The 12,663-nt window shown below is 37.3% G+C and overlaps 1 protein-coding gene across 1 annotated transcript in view; it reads left to right on the top strand.

The window, feature by feature from the left end:
• anos1b (anosmin 1b) overlaps nt 1-12,663 on the top strand; it is a 64,440-nt gene that overhangs the window by 19,015 nt on the left and 32,762 nt on the right. Inside the window, exon 2 of the mRNA XM_079471164.1 lies at nt 404-451. Within this exon, the coding sequence (XP_079327290.1) occupies nt 404-451 (48 nt within the window). The remainder of the gene's footprint in view (nt 1-403; nt 452-12,663) is intronic.

A 12,663-nucleotide genomic window follows, 5' to 3' on the forward strand; every position in this document is an offset into this window, starting at 1 on the left:
GATGCATTGCGAGTCTATTCAAACAAAATGACAGACAGGTGTATGTCTCATGGCAGTACATAACTACTTTTAGAGGTGGCTAGTTTCTTTGAAAAAAGTACAGTGTTGTTTGTATGTTTTAGTATCTGCTGTGGCGCCAGTGATGTTTAGGAGTGTGGATAAGGGTGGTGCTTCATATTTCTATTTATCGTGTGTTTTTAATTTACACAAAACATGCACTGAAATAGTCAACAAAGTTATGAATTCCCATGAGATCATACTGGTATGTCTTGTCAGCAATTTCTTTGTAATATATTTTATTAATATAAATGTTGTGTGATATAAATGATCAAATATAAGTTATCACATGTTGTTTTAAGGTTGTTTTTCTTTCATATGCTTCTTGTTTTGTTGTTTGTTTCAGAATGACCGTGTGTTAGGCTGGTGTAAAATCCACAGGAGATGTTCACAGGTGAGATCTTCTCTTACTGCAAATGTCCTTTTGATTGAAAAATTACATCATCACAGTCAAATATGATTTTTCTTTAATGAGCAAATGGTCAAATGTTAATGCCTTCACTTCACAGGGCATAGCCCTTTTGAACTGTATTTAACAGAGGCTTTCATTTAAAGTGACTTCAATAAAATAATAATAATTATAAATAATCGAAAATAGCACCCAAATTCCGCACTTGGAAGATCAAGCTGTCATTTAATTGTATGCCATTTATTAAAAGAGGTTGAAGTGCCAATCAGTAAAACCTCAGAACATTTATAAAAGAACATTTAGCATCTTGCCATTTGAATCAATAAACACAGTATACAAATCCAAGTTTGAGGAAAACTACAATTCTGAAGTAGTACATGGACCACCAAACCAGTCTGTAAACAATGGGTAATGATGCATGTTCTGTAAAAAGTACAGGATATGTGTTCTGCTAATGTGGCCAGACCAACATATTTCAGAGCTGTCCAAAACGCATAAAAATACAGATGCTGACAATGTGTTTAGCAGTAATCTCAAAGAGAAAGACTTAATTGCTCAGTGGAACAGTGAAGTGCTCAAAATGATAAAACAATACAAGAAGAGCAAAGAAGGTCACATGAAGCTTAAATGGCGGATCGAATGATTGCTGCGAGCACGATCTCAGAAACAGGTGTGCTCTGTCCAATGACATGACAGTTTACACAAACTTTTTAAAATATTGCCATGTAAAATCAAACCAAAACAAAAACATAAATGCAACATTGTAACATTTGAATCCCTATTTCAAAAGATAGAAAACGATCTTCAGGTTTCAAAACCCTCTTACACGGTGTCCCAACAAAACATGGTGCAGCGCTTTGGGACACTGTGACACATGATAAAAGCTATAACTCTGTATGTGCACTCTCTTTAGCTGTTCGGATTAGCTGTGTTTTGTGCTGGATTGTTGAGCCCGCCCCTTTTTTCGTGTTTTTTCAATAGAAAAATTGCTAATCGGTGGAATCTTATCCAGTCACATTTGATAAAATGCAGTATTAGACTTATTGTAAATGTTGCAACATCAAACCCAGTCTCATGGCAGATTTTAAACAACCGAAGAATTTCGAATCTATTGATCCATAAACACAAATTTCCCCCTTTAATTTGTTGGGGTATCCGTATATGTACAGTATATACATATTTTATGGGAGGCGCAAAGGCCAATTTTGCTAAAATGCACAAATTTTCTTTGGTGGCAAAGCATTGATAAAGGCCCACCCTAACCCCGCCCCTAACATCACAGGGGCAAAGTCAAATCATGATTAACATCAAATTTGTGCTGAGTGACACAAGAAAAGTGGGAAATTCCTGTGAGACTGTGTTGCAACATCAGCACACATGCTTGACTCAGGGACCAGGGTGGATAAATAAATACACAAAAGCTACTTCCAAAAGATGCCATGAGTCTTAAGAAAACCAAAAACAATGTAATCCGAGAGAAGTGGTTTAAGCAGTTTTAATATTAATACAAACCTTGGAATTTTTCATTAAGATAAAAATGATTATTAATTGATGTCATTATAAAGGCATATGGAAAAGTTTGATCTCCAGAGTTTAGCTCATTAACAAAGGTTTAAATCATGGACTATGAAGACTAGGCGAGATTGAGTTTACAGGAAGAAGTGATGTGCGATAAGCCTGTAAACACGGTTAGCTCATTAATGGTAATTGCTTTAACCCAGAAAACTCTCACCGGTACTCAACAGCCGCTGCTCACCGAGGCTCTGAGCTTTAAACCCCTTTCCTCTTGAAAGCTGTGTTTCTCACACCACCCGTTTGAGCCGTCCTAATTGCTTTCAGATGGAAGTTATCCATTGTCAGGCCTTCCAATAACAGGTAAAGTAAATGTTGTGTTTCTTATGAAAATAGCGAGGGTCATTTCAGATCCTCCCGGGCTGAGCCGTGCTTTAGAAATTACCTGCTGTTTATACGTTTAAAGGCCAGGAAGACACTGTTTATCATTCATTTTGTTTGAATGTTTTGTTTGGTTGTAAAATACTTTCTGTGTCCCTATTTGTGGTTCATGTATTTTGAGCACAGGATCAGTTGATCTGTTAATATGAATGCTCCTCAAATCCCCTCTTCACGATACAAAAATGAACAAGCTAAATCTAAAAAACATTTTGAATGAGCAGGGTCAGTGTTGGGAGTTTGATCAGGGCGTCACCCTGGTTCCTGTCCAGTCTAATCCTCCAGATCTGACCCTGGACAACCAGTGACATTGCTGCTGCGCACATGTGGGCCAAGACGCCTTTGGAGTGGGATTACCCCAAAGCTATTCTCTCTTTTCTGACGTAAAGCTTAGAAGCAGCTGGGAGCTGAGCACACCCCTGCCGGTGTTGACCCTGCTTGGTCTAGGGCACAAGCTTCAGACCTCAATCAGCATGACCTGAAGGTTTGTCTTCAGTCATCATAGGCTTTGAGGCCGGCTCTCTTCTCTTGCTAAACCTCTTTTTTAGTTTTTGAACCGTCAAAAAAAAACCACTTCTCTCAGTACTGTAAGGTCAAGTTTTAAGGCTTGCAGTAGGCTACAGAATCTAAAGCAGTCCAAAAAGGTTTTATATATGGAGAACAATTATTCATAGGTAGTGTTAACATAAAATAAAAGTCTTTTAACATTTTGCAGAAAAAACCCTGTTTTTCAATAGTTTTTTGGCATTGTTAACAAAGAATTTAATGAGCTTCCTGAAATCACTCACACTGCGTTCTGAAAACCATTATATTAAGTTCTTGCTGCTGACAAACTCTCTAGTAGTATAGTATATAGGGCCGGGCCTTTTTTTTACTTCCATAAAACACATGTAAGAGATGATAGCATTGATGACCTTGGATTCGCTCGAGATCATTACATTAGCAGTGTTGGTGCAGTCAGACAAATGAATGGTAATACCAGTGGGGGAGAGAGTACTGGAAATGTGTACTAAAGTACACATTGTTACATTGCTGAAATTGTACTCAATTACAAGTAAAAGAACTGGTGTAAAAAAAGTTAAAACTACTCAGTACTAGTTACTCATTACTTTTTAGACGGTTTTATTTGATGAATTGTGAATTATTATTAATAATCAAATTTGGAGATGTATATAGAAAATAGCTACTTTTAACAAAACATATTTACCTTACTGATAAAGCATATAACTAAATACAACTCAGACAGACAGAACAACACATTGAATGGTTATTTTGTCTATCATGAGCTCAGTTTTCCAGTTAAAACTAATAATGCACTTCCAACACTGTTCAATCATGTGTAGGCCTACTAGGCCCAGCAATGCAGAATGAATAAATAAGAGCCCAAAATACTGCATGCAAAAAATGTGTTGCCTAAATTGGATTGGATTAACCTTAGCATTAACTGTCATATCTGTAGAGGAGCTGGCTGATCAATTACTCAACCTCAAGCCATCCAAGATGTACGTGACATTATTTCTTGGGTAGAACACTAAAGATTTACCTGGAGTTGTGATCCATGGTTTTTCATTAAAAGTCCACAGGTTCGTGTCTTTATAAATTCAAAATACAGTTAGAGGCAACATAAATGCGGCTTCTTTCGATGTATTAACTACATCTTAATCAAGCGAATCGATTGATTTGTGCGAGAAATTGAACACTATTTACAATGTTATAACTGGTAATGCATAGCTTGCGAAAGTGCTTCGCAAGCGTTCCAATTGCATATCTTCCCTACTCGCTTATGAGAGCAGAGCACTTGATGTAGAGACTCTGTAGAGAGATGGACACATGAAAATTAAACATATAAAGTAGCCACAATAATGTGAGGAAAAACATTACATTAAACCCAAGTGCCCTTTACTGTGCTGCGCATAATAGCAAAAAATTGTTAAAAAACACAAAATATTAACCTGCGTTCTTTTTTTCTATCATGCGTTAGATGATTTTGTGATGACGTTAGATGAACACACACGCACCAGGATTCGATAGAAACAAGTTCCAAACCAATGAAACAAAACCGATGCTGTGGGAGGAGCCGGGAACAAGCACACGTGGTTGGGTAATCTAAGAAACGTGATCAATCTAAAAACGCCTTTCGTCTCATCTTGACTTGATTGACTCATTCAGTGAATGGCGTATTCATTCAGTAAATTAAAACGCTATGACCGAGCTCGAACACTATTGGCTCATGCCTCTGTAAAGAGAGCTGCAGCACTTGTGCACATACATAGCAGAACTCATTCAGCATTCAGCGAACCTTAGTAAATCTTTTAAATAGACATCTCACATAAACTATAGTACATTTCTTTAATCATACAAGCATGTTACATACATGGTTCAATTCAGAGTCGGCGCCAGGGAGCACAAAGTGAGGGGCTTCTATGTTTAGTGGGGGGGGACAGGGTTTAGAATGGGCCGGTGCCATCCAAGGTTGAGACACAGCACATACACATAGGCTGATGGTCTCACTCTGCTTCATGAGACTGTGCAGCTCTTCAGGTGTTAAAAAGCGGCACTGCCCCAGTATTCGTAAGTTTCATTTTTAACAACTTTTTTACTCAGTGTATTCATTTAGTAGGCTAACCAAATCATACTTGTAAAAGCGGCACATTCACACATTAACCGAGGGCGCAAAGAAAGATCCATGTCCGCATGCGTCAGCAAAGTTTATTCATTGATTAACGTTTAAGAGCCACACATTTTTTACTTAAACAGATTTGGAACTACAAATTGTGCAGGATTTTAAATATCTTGGAATATTTTTTTACTCTTATTTAACATTTGAAAAGCATGTTAAAAGAATTGTTATTGTAGTGTGATTTCAAATTAGAATTTTTTATTTTGCATTCTTCAATCTTTTCTCATTTTTCTAATTATGTAACAAAATGGTCACAAGTGGGAAAATCCCAACGTGATGTAAATGCAAGAAAATGTAAATTTGTATCCCAACGTGATGTAAATGCAAGAAAAACACAAGCTTCGTCAAGAGGTGACTGTGAAGTGAAGTTAAGAGGTACTTACTTTAGTCAATTACAATTTATGCTAAACTTAAAACTATGGATAAAAATGAGTCAAGAATGTGATCGTTGAACACAGCTTTTACTGTGTCTTTACTATGGTTTTGAAGAATTTATGCTGGATATATTTCCTTTTAACGCAATCGTCCAATAACATTTAAGGAGGTTTTGTAATAAATATTGTATTGGGTTATCTGGTTTATTTGGTGTTATGTGAAGGAGCTTTTTTACTAAAGGATGTATTTAATGGTTATAATTTGTAGAATTCCTGCCCAGGGACTACAAATTAAATTTAGCTCTTGTGGCTAATTCTGGGGTATTCATTGACTGTCCTTTGTCCCTGTTAAATAAATAAATAAATAAAAGGAAAAACAAATTCCAAATAAAATAAAAAAAGAATAATACAAACGTCTCTTTAATGTAAGTAAACTAAGACTTTGTCTGTGCTTTTTTAGGATTTTTTTACCTTTAAAAAATACCAGCATATAGTTTTCAAAGTTTGCATTAAACACAGCGGCCCCTGCTGTTCAAAACATGTATTTCGATTCAAATAGCATCTTAATCGTCATATTATAATACATTTTTGACCAGGTCCCAGTGAATCGTTGTGTACATGATGTACGGTATATACACATGTTACCTAAAAACAGTTTTATTATTATTGTTATTATTATTATTATTAATGAACCAAAACAGCTACTAATTATAGTTCTGTTAATGCCTGCTATCTGGCATCTTTCCTCCAGAATCTTGATGGTAGTTTTGTCACATTAAAGCCAGAGATGAAACTCTTCCACACATTCTTATACCACAAAGTGGTTTTACATAAAGCGATGTCTAGAGTTTAAAAACCACAGAGAGTCTTTAAGCTAACATTACAGATTTTACGCTTGGTTACTATTTACATATGTGAAATATGCTCTGTTACCTTTAACGGCACGTTAAACACTTTATGATGATGGATTCATTCAAACCATATGCATTAGAAGACAACTCCTCGCTGTTGAGGCTTTCTGCAGGCGGATGAACTCTCTGGCCTTGTATCACACTTTCTCCACCCTTGTTGTGTGTGGCCTACAGACACCTGAACTGGGTTAGATCACAAACATTTTGTCCTATGCAATGGCAGGGGAATAAATTGCAGACTTTTGGAACACCCAGGTTGTTGCCGCAATGCTCCAGTGCAGATTGTAAGTTGACTGCTGATTTAAGGCGCAGTAAGCAACGGATGTTTTCCACTTCATTTTCTGCCCATGTGACACCTTAATGATCCGCCTGTCCCGTATTCGTCATGGTGGCTGACGTTTCACAGTGAACGCGTCAGCACGTTCCCTACGGTACTCTCGGGATTCAGAAATGCTCCGAGTCTGAAGAAAAGATGTTTCTTCACATATGGTTTTTGTCATGGAGAGGCCGGAGCCCATGAGAATTTAAATGTCAGTATACTAAAGCAGAACGTGTAGCCTTCCTTTTGAGTCATGCACAGGCAAAAAGGAGAACGTTGAAAGCAATTGAGGAAAGGTCAGCGAAGGACCTCTGGACAGCGTCTTTCAAAATCCACAATGATTTGAGTTTCAGCAGGCGGGTGGTATGGACGTTTGTCATCTACTTCCATATGGATAAGCCATTTGAGTTACTTTTGACAAGTGAGAAATAATGTGCTCGCAAGTTTCCTTGTGCTGCACTATATCTCTTAATGTCTCAGTTTTTCACGTCTGGTATTTGAAGGTTCATCAGAGGTGAGAGCAGGAACTAGAAGCTACTGTTTAGTTTTCCTCTTGACTCTTTCAGGGAGCACAGCTTTCTCCCATTTGTTGCAATCTTGTTCTGCATGGCTTTCATGAGGTCCCGCAGGGTTCTGCTCTGGTTCCCAGAAAGATTTTCTGAATTTGTTCCGCCACATGTCGCAGACCGCGCAAAGGCTCTTGAAAATGATGGCCATTTACAAAAAATCTTTTTATAAATAGTCTTTTTTTCCTATGTAGATTCGAGGTGATTTTATGTGCACGCTTTTCGAAAGCCACATGCATTTGGAAGCAGTCATGAAATGTTTGTAATGCATATGAGTGCTAAATCTTTGGCAAGAAAGGCTTTATGGCTGTGTTTTCTGCACTCTTTGTCATCAAATCATTTGATGGAATTATCATTCTTGCGCAACATCTGAACTAGATGTTCATTTTGCAGTGACCTAAAAAATGCCCCGGGTGCCTGCTTTATGTTCTCTAATAACTCTATTATTGAACACTTCATACAATGTCCTGTTTCAGTGATGTTTCTCATTGACTATAGTGACTCATTCAAAATCTTGACCTCATGCAGTCAAATGCATTTCAATCACACCTCAAGCTTGTTTGTCTCAATAGAGGCCTTTGCGAAACCCTGTGATTTGTGCTGCTTACATTCAATGTATTTTCTCAACTTTTCTGATAAATGTTTATTTTACTTCTATAACTTGAATAAGAAATTGAAATGAAAATAAATCTGATTCGTGCTTTTTTATACAACACGAAAATATGAAAACTTCCCTGCTGTGATGAATGGTCGTGCACTGCAGGTGACTCACTGACAGAAATGATCTAGTACTGCTTCTCCAGCAGCTCCCACACGTATGAGCTAGTGTAGTCTTTACTTATAGACACACAATGTTGTATCACTCCTTGTATTAAACCTGATTTTGTTGGTACAAATCCTACCTTTAAACTCACAATCAACTCACATGATTGTAGGCTTACTGTATTTAGATCTTTTCATGTACTTATATTGAATTTCGTCCCACAGCTTTAATAGAAAACTTTTGTTTATCGTTATTTTTTGATCTAGCTTAACCCATCACTACACCCTCAACAAGAGATGCACATGTGCAGGAAATGCGGTCAGGTTAAAAGAATGAATTTGATTGGATGGGAGCCTTCTTCACTGCTTCATCCATCTGGTGTCTTGTATTTGTCTTGTATTTTTATGATGAAGCATGGGCTTTTATCTTCACGAAGACGTTTTCCATATTGTCTTTAATGCTTTCCAGCCCACACATTTTTCACTTTTTTTCTGTTGGGCCTGGATGTCATCTGCATTTTTTTAAAGGAGACAGCCGTTAAACCAGCAGGAGACCAGAGAGTGAAACACTTTACAACTTCTGAGTCTGCCACCATATAGATGTCACAATTCAGTTTTCAAGTACTTTTTAAGCACTTGTTCGTCATTGCAGGTTCTGATAAAGTGGTGGCACATTTTGCATAGGTTCAGAACAACATTATCTTTAAGCTGCAAGCTGCATCCTCAACAGACCATCTAACTTCAGTGCAGAATGCAGATTCAACAAAGTTTTAATCAAAGATTTCTTGATTTGCAATGTTGTGAAAAAGTTGTTGCTACCTTCCTGATTTTTTCTTTTATTGCATATTTAAATGATTCTGAACAACGGACAAATTATAAAATTATAATTTATAAATATAGAATTATAACATTAGACCATTAAAAATACACGCTGACCAAAAGGAGCACAATAGTTCAGCTCACATTTGCAAAAAAAAACATTTTGATTACCCCCCACAAATCTGGGCAAATATTCTTTGGATTTATGAGACAAAAGTCGAAGAAGTTATAACATCTGGCAAACAGTCAACCATGGGTATGGTTGTGCAATAGTCTGGGGCTAGTTTGCAGGTTTAGGACGTGGACAACTTGCCATAATTGTGGAACCATGAATTCCAACAAATCAAACTGAACAAATGTTCAGTTTTATACAAACGTACATTGTTTATCTTTATGGTTTTGATTGCTTTTTAAGATGAACCATTTTTCAGAGGGGTCTGCTGAAACGGGGTCTAATATCCTAGTATCATAGTATAAACTGTTCTGCAGTAGTGGATTTGTTTTTATGACATTTTTGTCCAGGTGCCCAGAAGAACAAACATTAGAGGGAACCTTGCTTTTGAATAAATATTTATAACTGCTTTGACTCTTGTACAATTTCAAAGCCAGCACTTGTGTAGTGCAGCAGAATGATCCATTCCTGAAGGCTTTGTGTATGTGACGTGTCTGGTTTCAGATATATCCTGTGTGAGAAAGACACATTCAGAGTGTTAAACTGAGGTGAGGCTTTGTGTACAGGCTGGTACAAGACTTCTGAAGTGTGTCACCTGCTGTGGCCGGCGGTCAACCTGCGATCAAAGCTGAGCTGGGGCTAAATCGCAGACAGACAAACCAAAAGATGACTGGACCCTTGGGATTCTCAATTCTGAGCTTCCTGCTGTATTTTCAGCTCAGATTTCAACAGTGAAGATATTTGACAGTATTTCATTCCACTGATCCACCTTTCCTTGAATCTTAACCAACCAGAGAAAAAAAGAGACAGGGGGCTAAAAAGAGTGATTTGAATTCCCGGACCACTAATAAAAATACAGTAGGTAGTAAAAATTGTAAGCTTGTTTTCATAGTTCGTTGTTACTTTATCGCTAAACTAAGTTACTTAGCGAGGTGGTTCACAAACTCAGGATTTCAAGTGTTCTACAGAAATATGCTTCACATCAAGACAATAAGAAGAAAATGGCTTGCTATAGTACAATGGTGTTGTCAGATTGTGCCAAAGTGGTGCTAAATGTATACATTTAGTAGTAAATTTAAAAAAAATATTTGCCAACAACATACAGTTGTTATATTTCAACTTTTTATACTTTTTATTTCAACACTGTAAGTGTTAACAGTACTTTTTATGATGTTTTTATGAGCATTCAGTTGAAGGTCTGAAATATTCCCCTTAAATCCATCCAAAACTATCACCTGTTGACGAAGTGTCATAACTCTCATTGAAATATCTGCGTTTCTTCCCTGTCAGTGAAGATTTAGTGTAAAGAAGTCTCCAGCAGTGTTTCCGTCTGGGATCAGTCAGTGCAGTCTGACAAGGGCAAAGAGTCACGGTTCCTCCTGAAGTGTCCAACTTATTCTGAAATGGATAGAGGAGGATAAAAATGCTCTAGTCTCTCTGAAAACATGCACATGAAAGCCTAAATGAAAGAAAGCTTAGGTTCCTGGGTGAATATGAGAAGCATTAAGGGGACTCTGACGCTTCAGCCATCATCAGAGTGCTCCCATTCAAGTATAAATATGTTTGGTTAAAACATGTTAAGGCTTTTCGATAAATAACAAAACCTCACATCAACTATTTGGAGCATTGTCCACAAAGCACAGCATGCAGTCATAATCCCTTACGTCAATTAATCACGCTTTTATTATACTGTAGTTATTTATTTATTGTTTCATTCTTAAAGCCATTCCAGCATCTAACACTGTGTCTACACCGGACATGGCGCGGCCAATTAGAACAAACCATGTGTCATGACGCGTCATGCCAGTCGCGTCTGGTGTAGGGCAAATGAGAACAAGTCAATCTATACAAAAGTCTGCTCTATACGCAAGTCGATCCATACATGAGTTGAGGGGACAATTTGGAATCCTCAACCTATCCTACATGTGTTTGGGCTGTGGGAGGAAACCAGAGTAAACACACGCTGACACGGGGAGAACACTGTACCGCCCCTCCACTTTTATTATAGTAAAAGTGCAATAACCATGTTTGTCAGATTGATTACCATTTGTAGGACCACAGTTTTACTACACATTTCATGGTAAATCTCTTGCAGACCTTCGTTCATTGGTGGCTAACATGGTAACTATAGTAAGAATGTTTTTAGCCTTATTTGTAATTAAACCGTGGTTGTTTTTTTGTAAGGATAGAGGTTGCCTCACTTTATGTATGCCCTTATTCCAATGTTTATAAGATAAACTCACTTGATCAACTGTCCTGATCCCTACTTCAAATTCCCTAAATGTGAGTTTTAATGTCCATGTGTTTCCACCCCTTACCGTTACTCTTAGATGGTTGTAAACGAAAGCAGCAGATGGATCGGTTATCCATTTATTATCATAACCAATAATCATGTGACCTTTGTCTTAGTGAAATTAGTGTGTGATAACCTGTGTCACAGCCACTGAATTCTATACGTTCACCCCACCTCAGGCTTTGGGAAAGAGATCTGTTGTATAGCAAGCAGAGGGCATGCAGGTGGATGCTCTATAATGCAGTCCAGATCTGCCAAATACGCATAGAGACAGACACCTTACTGACTAAACACACAGTTTACTTATGACCCTAGAACAACACATACCTTCCTATATACATGATGTGTAATTGGAGGGACTGATCAGTGTTTTTGTACAAAAAGCTATAAACTGTTAAAAATTGACGTTGTTCTAGTCTTAGCAGGACAGTCCCACTATTAAAAGTTAGATTTTTTTGCTGCAAAGTTTCTCAGTTCAACACCATAAGCATTTTTGAGGTGCCAAATTCTTTACAGACACCCACACAAACAAAGAGTATTCAAATGGCACTTATGGTTAAGACCTGGGTATGTGCACGTATTGATTCTTAACAGAGTGACATCACTAAGGCTGACCTGATATGCATATTACAACATATTGTGCAATACTGTTGTTTTGTTTATCTATTTATGTGTTTTGTACTTTTGGCATCTTCAGTGACAGACATTTTCTGTCATTTTTTTAAAGTAGACTTGACTTTTGGTTCAGCCAAATGTGAGCTGTCTGGTCAGGTGGGGGATACATGGGTCAGAATAATCCATCACATAACACACAACAGATGTGTTCAAATGTTCCAGCACATGAGCGACTGGATGTCTGCCAGCGGGAGCACGTCTCATAGGAAACAGACATTTTTTATGGATTAGAGAGGAGCGCTCACAAGATAAAAACAAACAAAAACATCTCTGTGTGAAATGTGTAAATAGTTTATTCCTGTGAGTGAAACAGAAATTAAGGTATTACTCATACATATTGATATATTTTTCAAACCTGACAATTGATATTTAAGACAGTTTCATCGAACATGTGCACCTGGACTGCAGGTCACTTCCGGTCTGCATTTGTCGTTCTGGCTAGTGTCTAATAATATAACTATTTATTTTTTACTTAATTTATTTTCATTTTATTATTTTATTGTATAATAATTAGGTAACGCTTTAGATTACGATCCGCAATGTACCGCATAATTACACAGAACATTGTGGGCCATAATCTAAAGCGTTACCAATAATTGTATTAACGATTTGTTGAATTTTTTGTATGTTAATTTTGTTAAATAAATAATTTGTTGAATGAAACCGTATGGGACAT

This window comes from Barbatula barbatula (genome assembly GCF_947034865.1).
Source record: "Barbatula barbatula genome assembly, chromosome: 13".
Classification (NCBI taxonomy): domain Eukaryota; kingdom Metazoa; phylum Chordata; class Actinopteri; order Cypriniformes; family Nemacheilidae; genus Barbatula; species Barbatula barbatula.